Genomic DNA, 15,773 nt, shown 5'->3' with positions numbered 1-15,773 from the left:
TAAATCTCACTCAGCAACAAAACTCAAAATGTAATCCAACAAACCAAGATATAAATGTACTGCTGTTAAGAACATGAACACGGCTGGATGTTTATCAAACCGAAGACGCGTTTATTTGTGCTGAAGCACGGCAGTTCGACTTCTCTTCAGTCATCACCCAGTCTCACATGGAAAGAGCAGCCGAGGCCTGCATCTGTTGAATCCAAAGCCCTACAGCAGGGGTCAGCAACCCTGCTCCTGGAGATCTACCATCCTGTATGTTTTCACTTGAACCCTAATTTGACACACCTGATTCTACCAATTAGCAGCTGGATGAGTTCTCTAGCTGTTGAATGAGGTGCGGTACGTTTGGACTGAAAACCTACAGTACGATAGATCTGGGTTGGCGACCCTTCTCTACAGAATTACTCGCTGCCCACAGAATCTATCGGGTTTCCTTCTTATTTTGTTCTGGATTATTGCTCAATTTAATTTGAGGCTGGTAAAAATAAAAAATAAAAAATAATAAAAAATTTTTTAATAACGATGTGAACCCTGACGCCATTAGAGAATGAATGACTAAGACGTCATATGCCAGCACATTTGACGGCGGGTAGTGTAAACTCAAGTTCAAACCCAGCCCTGCGAAGATTCTCTACTGTAATCAAGATGGCCAGCTCCTGCATTCCTTGCATGCTCTGCAAATGACTAGAGGCCACAAACATCGCCTTATAGGACCATGTTAGCTACAGACTGAAAGGAGAACACAAAAATTGAGGCTCCGTTTTTAAAAGGTAGCGCTTGGTAACGGCAATTCTGTAAAATCCACTGTACTTCAACTGGTGTTTTTTTTTTTTTTTTTTTTTGTTCACAGTCATTCATAAAGTCACAGGAGGCATGAAATCTTTTGAGATTCAACGGTAATCGGAAACCTGCAATGGTAATATGGAGCTCACCATTGGATTACTAAAGGTTTTTTGTTTTTTTTTAACCGCCAGGAGGCTCAAATGTTCCGAACGCAGCTTGTTCACCCTACACCCCAGATTCAACAAAATTACAGAAATGTGTACATGACTCAACAAAACTGCTTGGTTTAGGTGACAAACCACTACTATAACCATTGAAGCTGTAAGATCACCAATTTTCAAAACACTCGGAACACACAAGCACACAGTCTACAATTTAAGGAAACCAGGTTATTTATTCAATTGCAGGGAGACCACAGAAAATAAATGAGAAAAATAAAATATCCACACAAAGTGAAATCAATAGGCCCAGTTATCCTGTACTTGATCCGAGCATTTTGTGGAACTTAAATTTGTTCAAAACCCTGCCCCAAGCTGCACTGTGATGACTGGGGGGAGGGGGGGGGGGGGTTATCCAAATAATGCCTAACCCTTTAACACAGTCAATAAGTTAAGCAAAATGTATCATCCAGTCACATTTATCATTTACTGTTGTGATAGCAAGTTTTCTAAACTACCTACCCCTATAACAGAAGGGTCTATAGATTATGACAATCTAGACACAACAAGAGGGGGCGAGGGAAAGGCATTATGGGTAGTAGGATTACTAGGAAACTGTGTACAAGTAGAAGGTCATTGGTACAAATCTTACTTGGGGGGCACTGTCCCCATTTAATTCAAGGTTTTACACGATATGAACAGCATTAGTTAAATACCTAGCTGGATAAATGGAGAACAGAGTTTGTTTTTCTTGTTTTTAAAAGTACGTTATTGAAGTCCCCCTGAATAACGATGTCTGCTAAGCAAATACAGAACAATATTAAAAAACAAAAACAGAAACAAAACCGAGCTGAAGAGCTTACAGGAACTTTTTTTTTTTTTTTTCCTTCCTTCCTTTTAAAAATGGAGACCGTGGCATTGCGTACATCGACAGATTCACCCCACCAGCTGGTTTTGTTTAAACGGTGGTCTTCTTTGTAAGGCAGTCCCAAGGTGTGCCTGTGAGTGTGTGAGAATATGCATGTCTGTGTGCGTGTGTGCAGGTGCGAGTGTGAATACGCATGTCTGTGTGCAGGTGCAGGTGCATATGTGTGTGCGTGTATACGCGCATGTCTGTGTGTGTGTGTGTGTGTGTGTGTGTGTGTGTGTGTGTGTAAAATGGTCTTACAGGTGCTGCCCTGGCTGCAAGCCTAATTTTCTCAGGGTGGTGGGAGGGGGTCTGGGAGGGGGGTAAAAGTAAAAGGCGTCTAATTCTGGGGGGGCGGCGGGGGAGGGGCCGGGGGCATGCCGAAGGGGGGCATGCCGGGCACCCCCATGCCCATCATGGTGACAAAGTTAGCGGGGTCCATGGGCGGGGGCGGGGGCGGGGGTGCGTACATCATGCCCGCTGACCCGGGCGGCGGGGGCGGGGGAGGAGGGGGTGCTCCAGGGGGCAGGGGGGGCTGGACTCCCGGGGGAGGGGGCACCATGGACGGGGTGCCCATGGGGGGCGGGGGCTGGCCGGAGGCTCCAGCCCCAGACTGCTGCTGCTGCCAGGGGGGCAGGGTCCCTGAGCCCGGGCTGGAGGTGGTGATGGTGTCTGCAGGGGGGAGAGAGGGGAACGGGGGTTCAGTGTGTGTGAGATACTATTCAGTTTAGGAAAACAAAGTGATCACATGGATAAAAATTTTAACGCTTGAAGAATAAATCAAGTAGCATATCACGGTAGGCAGCTAGAATACCCTGAATACCACAATAATTATACACAATTGTCAACTTCTAATTTTATTTTAATTCAGCAGAAAGAGGAAAAGTGAGATGGACAGAAAACGGGAAAGAGACCCAAAGCATTCGCATGCAAGTGGCATGCTCAAAACAACAGTGCCTAAAACTGGAACAGAAATGCAATATAAACAGTTTGCATTGAGACTTGCTTTTTAACCAGATACGAGCAGCAGCCCAAAAACAAATGTCCAGTGTGCTACTCACTCTGTTGCCAGGGCAACGGGGCGCTGGTTCCCATGCTGCTGGCGGGGGGAGGTGGGGGGGCCTGCTGTTGCCATGGCGGCAGGGGAGCGGAGGGAGGGGGGGGCGGCTGCCCGTTGGGAGGTGGAGGCGGTGGGGGCATCAGGCCCATAGGGGGCAGCATACCTGGAGAGAAGAGGACGGGGATTACCCAGAGAACACTGCTTCACTGGCCAATGAGGGAACATGTGACGGCTACAGATGGACACTGAACATGAAAATGTCCTAAAGACTCTCGCACACAAACTGACTCCAGGAGCCTGCATCACATAGCAGGATTACACAGTTGACTGCATAACTGCACGGAATAAACAATGAACCAAATCTGGAACACGGACTGAAGTAAAGGCGGTTCTGGGTTTAACTCAGTAAGCCTGCTTTGTGAAACAGGCCCCAGTACCCGCCCCACTCTCCCAGCCAGCAGTCACTCACCCATGGGCGGGGGTCCGTGGGGGCCCGGGCCCTGGTTCATCGGGGGAGGGGGCGGCTGCATCCAGGGGGGAGGGGGCCCGTTGTGGCTGGGCGGCATGGGGTGCCCCCCCATACTGGGCCCCGGCGGTGGGAAGTTGTGATGGCCGCCATGGCTCCCATGGCCGCCGTGCATGCTGGGATAATGCCGGCTCTCGGAGTGGCCGGACGACATCCAGGGAGGGCGGCTCTGCGTGTGGGAGGAGGGATTCCTCAATTTACAATTCTGATATAATTCAATTCAGTTTTATGTTTCGCACTCAAAATGGCAACAAGTCGGTGGTCATCTGCTGCTTTTGCACCCTCCTTTTACCCGGGAGTCAGTATGAAGGCTGTCTGGTACAAACTGTTCTGGTTCTTATTTACTCCCTGTGATTTCCCGACTATAGCTAACGTGGATATCAGTTAAAATGAGTAATTTGTCATTCAGCTAGGCTAACTCACCGGAGGGCCCTGGTTGCTGTTGGGGCCCGAGTTGCGGCCGCTGGAGGGGTTGTGGGAGGGGCCCCCGGAGGAGGAGGGGACCGGGGCCTCCCCCAGCTCGGCCATGAGTGACAGGTACTCCTTATCCATCCGCGCGCGGTCCTGCGCTGACTGGGGCTCCCCTGTGCGTGGGGTGAAGGTGCTGGGGACAGAGCGCACAGGAGTGAGCCAATCAGACGCTTACAGTTCAAATATCTGCCTCTGAAAGCAACTTTTCATTAACAGCAGAGTCTGATTATACATTTAGAAGTCCTTTTGTAGTCCCACAAAACTCTCCGCCATTTTACTTAGCATTTTCACTCAGCGCAAGTGAAGACTGTACCTGGTGAACTTGCAGTCGGAGGAGATGTGGCCGGCTCCCCCACACTTGGTGCAGACGGTGGTGTTGGTGATGCTGCGGGGCTCAGAGCTCTGCCAGGGCCTCAGGATCCTGAACGAGAAATGACACGCATGAGCCAGTGAAACGGCATTACACATTCAAACATCCACACACCATAACATTCACCGCCAACTAGGGGGGAGGGGGGACATGGGGCGAGGGGAGGGGGGTACCTGTTGTCGTCTTCACGCAGTGTGCCGTTGAGACGGGCGAGCTCTCTCAGCTGCATCTTGCGCAGGTCGTTCTGGTCCTCCGGCGTCTCGATGCCCTGCTTCAGAATGTTCCGGATCTACCACAGAAAAAGGCGTACACGTGCAGTTTAGAGCCTTTACCCCCACCACATAAATTATATGAGGGATCCACATCCATAACACTGGAACTGTCCATAACCATGACATAGTACACATCTGTCATTCTCTCGAAGATCTCCCATTAGATCTTTAACTGTGTGAAAGCCGCTTCTTCAGACAGCTACTGGCACTCAAGTGTGAACACAATCACATTAAAGAGTCCTCCATTTTGTGAACATGAGAAGCCACTAGTGTTGCTGGACAATGCCCATGTCGCATGTTCAAAGGAGGTATAGTCATGCCTGGGTTCTCCTTGAAACCAACATTTCTAAAATTCCCATCGGTATACTTGCATATTAACGCAAAAAGTCTTCTGTAGCAAGCTACTTAAGGTCAACTGACTGGCATGGGGATTAAAATAAAGGTTTGGAGGGCGGCGGAGGCTCACCTGCTCCACGGCCTTCTTGACGTTCTCCATGGTGTTGGCGGTGACCAGGGCGTGGAGCGGCTCGTCCTCGCCCGACAGCATCTGGCCGTCCTTCCGGCCCACCTTGCCCTCCTTCACCGAGCCCTTCCCCCGGATCATGATCTTAGCGCAGCACTCCTTCTCAATGTTCTTCAGGGTGTTACCGCTGCGAGGCACGAGGGGGGGAGGGGGGGGGGGGGGAGGGAGGTTAACCCACAAGCTCAACTCCCATCAGCCTCTCCATGAACATCTCTACTTTCACAGTGAGCGACACATTCCGTGCCATTAACCCTTTCAAACCCATATGGCACTCTCGACCCAATACCTTGACAACCGAAGTGACCCATTAAAGCCCAACTAAACTCAAGCATAGCCAAAAGGCCTCAGGATTTGGGTGGAGCCCCTTCATATTGCGCTTGGGACTGAACGGGTTCAATAAAATGGACACATTTACTACACTGTCGTATACTCGCCCTGACTACATCGACTGCAGTCCGAAATCTCACTTACCGCGGTCCAATCAGCAGGCCCACAAAGTTGATCTCTGGGTACTCGTCTTGAGGGATCATCACCTTGTCATTGACTCTGGTGGCTGGAGGCCTAGGGCAAACGCATTCAGGTCAGATGCCAGGCTCACTTCAGCAGCATTAATGGAGCACGGTCACACTTTTTTTCAGTAGACATTAAAATTAAATGCTTAAATTATGTGTGTAGGCCTTTTTAAAATCGCTATCAGTGTAGCGGTTTCCTAAATATGGGGCACGACTTCTCAAAACAAACGCGTCCAGAGATGTCACTGGATGTTTTTGGCTCGGATCTCCGAGCGTCAGCTGAACAACTGTAAAATGTGACTGCGGTGGGAAGAGGGGGTGCGCACTTGTAGTCGGCGGGGGGCTTGAACTCAGGGTTCAGCCGGACCATCTCCGTGATGAGGGCGTGCCGCTCCTCCTCCAGCTTCTTGCGGGTGCGGTACTCGCGTGTGTTCAGCCGCTTCCCCTCGCTGTTGTAGATGGGCTCCGGGGAGGGGGACCTGGGAGAGAACAGGGGAGGGTGGGGGGGAAAGAGAGACTTTGACATCCAACACTAAAAACGGCACAAACACTGAAAAATATACCACACCTTACCTAACTAACTCTGGAACATGACGCACACGTAAACACAAACAGATCAATTACTCTCACTTAGGGTCAGACGGGATGCCTAAGGGGCCGTTTCTTTTTCTTGTCCACAAGAGGGCAGGGTGGGGGGGAAGAAAAAAAAAAAAAAGAGGAACACCACAGCTAAGAGGGCAGGGGGTTATAGGATGGCCCTGTGGAAGGTGTCAAAATAAATTTGTGGGGTAAAAAAAAAAAAAAAAAAAGTGGCAATTCTACATTTTATTTTTTTTCCTCTGAAGTGCTACTGCCACCTACTGGATACTGCAGAAAACACAGGGTGGGGGGTGGGGGGGGGGGGGGGGGGGGGCTGACAGGCTGCACCTTGGGAGTCGTCCTAAGTTAGTAAGGTCAAAATAACCCCCAGAGCAATGGGGGAAACGTCCGCATGTCGACTTCCTCCACACAGACCTCCGAGCCTCAGAAAAACAGGTCTGTGGCGTCTTCTCTTCGCGCTACGCTTGACGAGCAGGGGGAACCAGCGCTAAAACTCGTTATTGGCGGTTGGGGGTAAAGTTTGAGTTTACACAGAATACCCAAGCCAACATTTCACACTTCCACCACCACCACCACCACCCTCTCCCCTTCCCATCACATCAATCCCGTCTACGGGACCTCATGAAACAAAGTGAGGTCGCTCCAAAAGAGTTAAAAACATGGGCTGTGGAGTTTGTGAAAATATCGGAGGGTCAGCAGGTTTCAGGTTAAGTCCTTGAGATGCTGTTGGAACCTGAACACACCTGTAACCGTGCGTGAAAACGCTTTGAGCTTGAAAAAGGTTAGAGTTCGTATGGGGGGAGGAGGGGGGTGGGGGGGGTTGGGTTAGCGTTAAAGTCCTTTCGTTAGATTACATCTCCCAAGCCAGTCATGCTCAAAAGGGCTCTTTCCACTGCAAGCCCTTAAACCATTTAGCAGTAAGCACAAGATAAAACAACCACCTCCAACGATCACTGAAAAACCCACCAGTGAAAAGCTGAAACCCGCCAATCGCTTAGTTTGGTCTGTGGTTATGTGTTCAGGAACAGGAGAAAAATCAGTGTTCCTGAAATGGACCCCTGGTGCACACTTTCAGCATAGCTGTAAAACCCCATTACAGCACTGTTCAGACTACATTGGGGGGGAAGGAAAAAAATAAATATGGTGAATTCAGAGGACCTATTGCATTAATGACCCTTAAATGAAACTGCTCTCTTGCTTAGTAGAAGCACTGTAGGTTTTGCGAGGGCGCACAGCTTGGCCGTGCGTGCGTTCTCCAGTTTTAGAGGCGTGCTCCATGATTTAAGATGTCTTCTCCAGTCCAAAACCTGCTTTACTTCCAACATGGAAACCTGAAACTCTATTACCTGTAGAGGGCTAACAGGTTTGTCCCTTATGTTTCGGAGAAACACACTAACCAACAAACAAACTCAAGAGTTTAAAAGCAGTCAGGTTTCAAAGATAACGTCCAGAATTTTGAATTTTTTGGGAAGGGGTTGGGGGCTGGAAAGAACACCTGCTTGTAAACTGACGCTTCCTTTTGCATTAAGACAAAACAAGTCAGTACTGGGTCATACTCTTAAATGCATGCATTCTAAAATTTCTCAAACATCCATCATAACTTATCTTTACTCCTACAATTAATAGTCATTTCCACTTCACTGATAAAGAATAAACAGTATAAGGAACAAACAGGCATGTAAGAATAAAAGAACTGTGGTTATAATAGCAAATTCATGTCATAACTAGGCGAACACTAAAAATGTTTTCTTAAAATATATAAGCAACAATTTGTAAACATTTTTTATTTGTCTTAAAATTCGAAGGTGCTCTGCGTGACTCCTGAAAAGACTTGATGATAATGTATAAAATATTAACTTTAAAATGAATGCCTATCAGATTTGCCTATGAGAAAATAGCACATAATGGTTATATTACATAAAATATAATGTTGGCAATTTAAACTAAAAATTCCAACAGCAAAACACCTTCGAGGTTCATTTAAACTAAAACAAAAACCTGAGAGTCTAAACCAGTAACGTCCTTGACACTCAGAAAGGGTAAATGTTACTTAGCAACATTTGTTTTAAAAGTCAAGGAGCAGGTAGAATAAGGGGCACAAGAACAGTAAAGTTAATCTGCATAACTGTCCGATACAAAATAAATTTACGTGCAATGTCAAGGGCAGGGGTGCTCAAATATGGCCCTCAGAACCAGTAGGACTGCTGGCTTCCATACCTCCCCTCCAATCAGGGACCAATTTAAACCAGACGATTGTAATCTCCAGCCAATCAGTGACTTCATCGGACTATGGACAACCAACCGAAATTGAAAACCAGCAGCACTACCGACCTTGACGGCCATGTTGGAGTATCCCCCGCCTCTGCGACGCTTAATCCCACCCACCCCTTATCTGGTGCTAACACACTGGCTGAACCTGAAAATCTCTCAGGTGTGCGTAAGCTTTTTTTGGGGGGTTTTCTTACGAGGAGAAGGTAAAAGAGAGTGTTACGGTTGTTGGGTTAAGAGCTTTTTTCCAGACCTTTCCTCGGGGTTAACGGGGATTTCCAGGTCTCCTGTACGCAGCTTACGGCTCAGGTCTTCGATCTGGAGTTGGACTGGGAGAAACCAGGTTAGGAAAGAAAACAAGGACGGGGGAAAAGATAAGGTTACCGGCAAACAGAAAAAAAAAAAATAAGAAAGAAGTACTGAGCACTGAACGAAAAGCACTTTCCAGATAACTACCGCAAGAAGTGTTACATGAATGAATCAGAAAAGGCATGAAAGGCAGGTCAATTTAAAAACACACACAATCTCTGCAATTGTATTACTAGGACATAAAATGTCCTCCCCACTGAACCAGAAAGCATGGAATGTGCACACAGTCATGAAACATTAATGCATCTAGGGAGGCATTCAGTCCAATCTGCAAGGCTTCCTTCAATCTACCAGTATACACCAAAATAAGTGCAATAATTCTGCATTAAATTGCAATGTAAAAATTTAAAACTTTCCACAATGGTATTTTAACACTGACACTTAGGTAAAATGTTAAGAGCCAAACGCCATAGCACTTAAGACTGAATGCTCTGCACTCCATTTTCAATCATTTAAAATGCTGATTCGACAGGACTTCCAAGTTAACAATCAAACAATCTCATTCTCAATAATGGTACTTTAAAAACATTCTGGCATTGTCATAAACCAACACACCTGAGCTACTTGCTGCATAAATTGTAATTCTAGATAAACTTGTAAACCAAAGCTTTCCTGCACATCCCTCTCCCAAACACACTGAGAATCGTAACCATAACTACGACCATAAAACAACCAATCAGGGCAAACCCTTAAAAGAGATGACCTCCAGATTATAATCACTTTATTTTTTTTTTATTATTAACACTGGTCAGTTGGAAGATTCTTCAGAACATAGCTTCATATAAAACCCCCAGATTACTGCTCCATCTTGGTTGGTCATGACGGAATGGCCGCCTGAACTAGTTATGGTTAACCCTTCTCAGTGTGGCAAGGGGGCGGGGGTTTTAAAATAGGGGGAGAAACCACCGTTACATTACATGCAAGCCCCTCACTATTCACACAAGCCGTCAGCACGCAGTGAAGGAGCCAGAAAGGCGTTAGCCGGAGATGGGAATTGGAAAGACACAGAAGGGACAGGTGGGACGTTCCCCACCGAGACCTCGCACGTTATTGGTCTGATTTAAACAGCCTTTCTGGGCGGCCCCCTGCCACTGGAGAGAGCGTGCCTGCGATGCCCCCCCGCAGTACGTCAACTGCGCTGCAAAGGCTTGTGGGAAATGGTTTGTGGCAGGTTATCTCAGGAGCAAAACTCTGTGGACACTTGCTTCTCACTGTACCTGTCGGACGGGCTTACTCCTTGTGCTTTTAAAATCAACGAATGACAACAAGGAACATTAACACAACCCCCCCTCCACAAGAATAAAAGACAAAAGGGTCATAATATGAGATGCTTACATGTCAAAGTATGACCGGCTGTTAACTAGCTTCAGTGAGAAAGAACAAAGGGCCTTTAATAACTGGTCCCCACTCTGGCACCTGAGGGACGCCTATTGATTAGTAAAATCAGGTGAGGTTTTAAAGAGCAATTTGCTACCATTAACTCCACTTTGGGCTAAAGAATTCATCGAACAGAGCTCTGGCCAGGGAGGGTATCATGACTGGGTTCAATTCTGCAGGCCAAAACCTGCAGAAAGTTCTGGCCAGCGACACTGCTCTAATCTCTTCTCTGTTTAAAGTTTTGTAGTGGCCACACTTCGCTGACCTTGAAGCACGGACCTTGATGTCCACATGTGGACATTGTGAAGTGCACCTTATTTCCCAAGGTCACTCACCTCGTGTTTTGCTGACTGCATGTTGGCTGTTGTTAAGGCAACCAATGACATGCCAGAACATATGGACAGACACTTTTGCATGCAAAAATTACAGGATGGAACACAAAAATAACACAACCAAGACATAACTGGCGAATAACTTCTTGCAGGGAGTGGGGGGGATAATTCCCATTCCCCAAAATGAGTGTTACTTCAATAGCAGAGCTGAATTTCACCAGTAAGAGTTTGAGTTTTCAATTACGCCGCACTTGGCATCCAGGGGCGAATAGAAACCCAGGACCCATCACAGAAAAGGAATCACACTGTTGCTCACAACTGATGAAATTCAAACCAAACGAGAGGGACAAAAATTGCTCATATAAATGCACGGCGCGTGACAAACAACATCAGAGAACATTTTCCCAGACACGCGCACACACACACACACACACACACACAGAAGAGAGATGAGGCAGGAGAGAACAGAGAAAGGAAATTAAGATGGAGGATGGATGTCTAAGGTGCAGCGGCGGAGGTGGTTACCTATGTAAGCTCTCTCCTGCTCGCGGGTGAGGCCCGGGGGGATTATGGTGGGCATTCCTGGGATCACGGTCTTCTGATCCGGGGTCTCGCTGCTCCAGCGACTCCTCTTCCGGGACTTCTTCCCCAGATCTACAGGCAGGAGATTATTTATCATTTCATGAAACTTGCACAGCATTTTATTCATTTATTACATTACATTACATTAATGGCATTTGGCAGACGCTCTTATCCAGAGCGATGTACAGTTGATTAGACCAAGCAGGAGACGATCATCCCCTGGAGCAATGCAGGGTTAAGGGCCTTGCTACACCAGGGATCGAACCACTAACCTCGCAGGGTCCCAGTCATGTACCTTACTACGCAAATTACATCATCGTCTTTTATCCCTAGTTGACTAGTTATACTGTACAGAAAATTTGGATCACTTAGCTGGGCTACCTGCTAGTTCTACTATAATACACATCTGAAAAGGGTCTGGAACAGTCTCCGGCAAAACAGCACCCTCTACTTATTAGGCAGTGTAAGTTTACTATACAGACCGCTGCGTACAGCTACACATATCACTATACGCAGCGAAAATGGCACACGGCAGGATCAGATAGAAAAGAAAATAATACCATAGGCATTTTAATAGACCCTTACGGAAGCCTATAGCATTACCACACATTGGCGCGATCCTATTTATGAGAACAGGTTCTCCATTTCACATCTGCGCCAAACCGCAGGGCATTTCATCCACTCCTGCTTGTTCAGTGCCATTGGAGCAAGCGGTGCATTGACTGCGATCTAAGCCGAGGCGCACTGTGCAAAAACACAACAGAGCCATGGCCATTTACCAAGTGCTTCTGCGGTTTAATAGGGCACCAGCAAAAAGCAATTGCTTTCTCAAGGTGATTGAGGCAGGCAGCTCTGCTGAAAAGGCAATAAATAAAATTATTTTATTATCCACTGAGCAGATGCCACCACCATTTGCCAAGGATGTGGCAAGTGACAAAACTTTGACATTACTTCACCCGGCTTTTACCGATGATTCAAACTGGGTCTTTTTTTTTGTTCAAGTATGCGCCAAAAGGACTTGGGGATAAGTATGAGCAAACATATAGCACTTATACAGACAGTGGTAACTCTTTATATTACAATGGAAGGCTATTGACAACAACCCCAGTTCCCTGCAGTTTGTACTGCACCTTCTTAAATCGAATTGAATCTTCCAGTGAGAACACATTCATAATGCTTCTTGAGATATCAATTCAGATTGTATCCCACATGCAGAGTAGACACAGATGTAATGGGTTGTTTGTTTTGTTGAAAGGTCTTCTAATTAGAGGACCTCATCTCTACTTTCACCTCTAAAAAAAGGTAATATTCAAAAAGTAGCCTAATCAGTCACTTGAACTTAACTTATTTTACCTGCCAAACTCAAAAAACGCACAGACACTGTCCTGTAGATCCCTGGCCTCTTTTATATAAACTAAGCACGTTTAAATATTATGACAAATACAGACATGTATTTTCACTTTAGCTAAACGTTGGTTTTTAATGTACGTCCAGGAAGTATCGAAGAACAGTTACTGATAACGGCCCAGAAGTTCCTTGTCGTCCGTTGCCAAATGAAACGAAGCGATACTTCGGCAAGGGCCTTCAACAATCGGCTAACGCTAGGCAAGGCCCCGTTTGATTTTAATAACACGAAAATGCACGTATAAATGCTGCGAGAGGTTCGAATATTTAAATATCCATGTTCTGCACCCCATCCATCTATGGACAAAGCTTACATTATTACCTTAAAAGGTTTGAATAATTACCCAATAAATACATTTTACTATAAGCGCATGCGCACAGACCGGTTTGTTGGGTAGCCACACATGTATTCACACGAATGGTTAACATTGGTGACATTGGACACCATTCCCTACACAAATGTTGCCAAATTAGCCTCGATGGTTCGCTACAGTATTTTGTCAAAAGCTAACCTGGTGTTAGCAAATCAGACCACGTCGTTAGTGCTAGTTATTATTAAAACTAGCAATTGTTAGATCGGTCAAAACGTAACCCCCATCGCAGACTTCGCAGCTAGCTTGCTAGCTAGTTAGCTAGCTAAACGTGCACGCCAAAAACTGCTCTAGCGATTAAAACGCAACCAACGCTAGCTTATCGTACAACTCACGGACTGACTGGAGCAGCCCAACTTTAATATTTTGCCAGTGTTCGCATTGCTAGCGGTCAAAATGAACCCAACAGATTGATTCACAGTCAAAGTAGCTAGGTGTTACATTTTACGTGTAGCCAAAGCGTATTCGTTTCATGAATAGATACTGGCTAGCTAGGATTCAACCAACAAATTCCCGCAAAAGGCCCATCTGATTGTCCAACTAGCGAACGCAGCCCACCCCTGTTGCATTGCTAGGTCGCCATTTGGCTTACCTCCACCTGATGGCGATTGCATCCCGGTCTGCGGCGGCTGTGGTTGAGCAAAAGCAGCGGTCGAAGGGAACTGGTGTGATGATGCGGCGAAAGCAGTCGGCAGTGGCGGCTGGAAGTTGGGTGGTGGGAAGGGTACCGGAAGGCCGGGGGAAGCCATTAAGCCAGCACCAGGCCCGGCTTCGAAACCTCGTTTGGCGCCGATACTCGGGTGCAGCTTCCCCAGGGGGGTCGCATTAGCTCCCGTTGCCATTTCAAAAGGAAATGAATTATTTCGAAACCAAGTTTTAAGTTTTAAAATGTATCTAGCTTTAGTCCTTAAACTCAAACGCTTCAAACGAAAGATGAACGACAGCACTTCTTCCCACAGTTAGCGAAGTTAGTGTGGCGTCAACGAGTCACACAAAGACGGACCGCCTGCTACACCACGTCGTTCTATTGGTCGAATTGTACGTCAATCCAATATTTCTACGTTTTCATAGGCTGCCTTTGAAGCCCTCGACATACGTATTTTCCTTTCTACTTGAAGACGATTGGGCTCGAAGATTGTTTATCGGCGACAAAAAGATATCGGCCTCAACCAGCCTTTTTTTTTTTAAGTCTGTGGATTCAATCAACTCTTTACTTTGGATTGAACAGCTAGGGCCTATGGAATATAACCGGAACTGCTTAGCTGAATCAGGAAGCAAGAAGAATGCCTTGTCTCACAACAAAACTGTCATTTATATGCTTTTGCCAGACGCTTTCTTGACATAAAATGTCAACACGCAGTGCGCCGTCGTTTGATTTCTAGTCTTTCTTTTTTGAAGACTGAACGCGGTCATTACAGTTCACACGGAAGTGATATTTCAGCGTCTACAACGGTTTTTGCACCCTAATTCACAGCACAATACAATCTGCTATAGTATATTAACGACTGCTGGCTACAAAGAACATCCAAGAATCTTATTCCAGGACTGAGAAACCATTTGAATTGTTATTCGTCCGTTCTTGTAAGTTTTGCCCCTAGTGAAACACATTTGTTCATCAATATCATAGACCTCAAAAGACCAATTATTAGAAACTATTTAATATGGGAAAGCAGCTTCCATAACGTTTGGTTCCTGATTTGGCCTTGTACGCCACAATTATAGATTTGTAATCAAATAATTGGTTAATTACACATGGTTAAAAGTGCAGATTCTCAGCTTTTATGAAGGAATTACCTTTTTAAAAAAAAAAACAAAAAAAAACATAGCCACCCCATTTCAGGGCACCACAAAGTTTTGGACACATTTGGGACAAATTTAGCTTTACATTTCCTCTTCTGGTTGGATTCATGTTCAATTCTTGCTGTAGGATGAAGTCCCATCTAATGAGTTTGGAAGATTTAGCTTGGCGATAAAATGATTCTGTACACATCAGAATTCATTCTGCTGCTGCTATTAGTAGTTGTATCAATTGTATCATCAATGAAGACAATTGAGCTAGTACCTGGGGCAGCCACTTCCTTCACTTTCAGTGGCACAACTCTGGTCATCATGTTGGCAAATGCAAATATACGCCGTATGATGACCCGCCTGATCACCAGTCAGCCCAGGTCGGCTCATGTCACCCCGCTCCTCATTGGCCTCCACTGGCTTCCTATTGCCGCACGCATCCAATTCAAGGCCCTAGTGTTGGCATTTCAGGCTGCTAAGGGGACTGCCCCACTTTACATACAATCCTTAATCACTCCCTACTCCCCAGCTAGACCACTCCGGTCTGCCAGCTCTGGTCGCCTTATGGTTCCCTCACTAAGAGCACCTGGCGGCCGAGCTGCACATTCATGCCCGTTTTCCGTTCTGGTTCCTCAGTGGTGGAATGTCTTGCCTACCACTGTCAGGACAGCAGAATCCCTCCCCCTATTTTGACGCAGACTAAAAACACACCTTTTCAAACTCTACCTTAGTCCTACCTCCTGATTTCCCCCGCCCCCCTTTCTCATATCCCTATCCCTCTTGTCTAACCCCCCCCAAAAAAAAAAAAAATTGCAATTATGATGACTATATGTTTAGAACAACACTTTTTCTATAATCCACTTGTAAATTGCTTTGGATTAAAAGCGTCTGCCAAATGACTAAAATGTAAATGTAAATGCAAATAAGACTTGAAAGGCAATAAAAAAATCCTAGTGTCTAGTCTTCATTCCTGATTCTCTCAGTCTTTGGACTGTTATTTCCATTTCTCAGACTCCAATGGAAATCAGAAGCCTGCACTATGGAAGTGATTCAAAACAACTGACTAAACAGACCACTACCAATCCAAAATGGTGCCC

The 15,773-nt window shown here is 46.2% G+C and overlaps 1 protein-coding gene across 2 annotated transcripts; it reads right to left on the bottom strand.

Moving 5' to 3' along the window:
- Positions 1-1,160: 1,160 nt before the first annotated feature.
- sf1 (splicing factor 1) lies at positions 1,161-13,950 on the bottom strand. Of its 2 annotated transcripts, XM_061248089.1 has the most exons (12): positions 13,481-13,950; positions 11,057-11,185; positions 8,707-8,782; positions 5,912-6,064; positions 5,545-5,634; positions 5,017-5,200; positions 4,452-4,567; positions 4,222-4,329; positions 3,861-4,041; positions 3,381-3,606; positions 2,913-3,074; positions 1,161-2,523 (listed from the first exon to the last, which is right to left on the bottom strand). In XM_061248089.1, exons 1-12 carry the CDS (start codon positions 13,728-13,730, stop codon positions 2,192-2,194), a joined length of 2,007 nt encoding a protein of 668 aa, XP_061104073.1. In that variant the 5' UTR covers positions 13,731-13,950; the 3' UTR covers positions 1,161-2,191. The 2 variants fall into 2 exon arrangements, with proteins under 2 accessions (XP_061104073.1, XP_061104074.1); XM_061248090.1 differs by lacking the exon at positions 8,707-8,782 and having other exon boundaries at positions 13,481-13,693.
- Positions 13,951-15,773: the final 1,823 nt, after the last annotated feature.

The sequence above is a fragment of the Conger conger genome, chromosome 7 (genome assembly GCF_963514075.1).
Source record: "Conger conger chromosome 7, fConCon1.1, whole genome shotgun sequence".
Taxonomy (NCBI): domain Eukaryota; kingdom Metazoa; phylum Chordata; class Actinopteri; order Anguilliformes; family Congridae; genus Conger; species Conger conger.
This window is presented reverse-complemented; position numbering and strand designations above follow the sequence as displayed.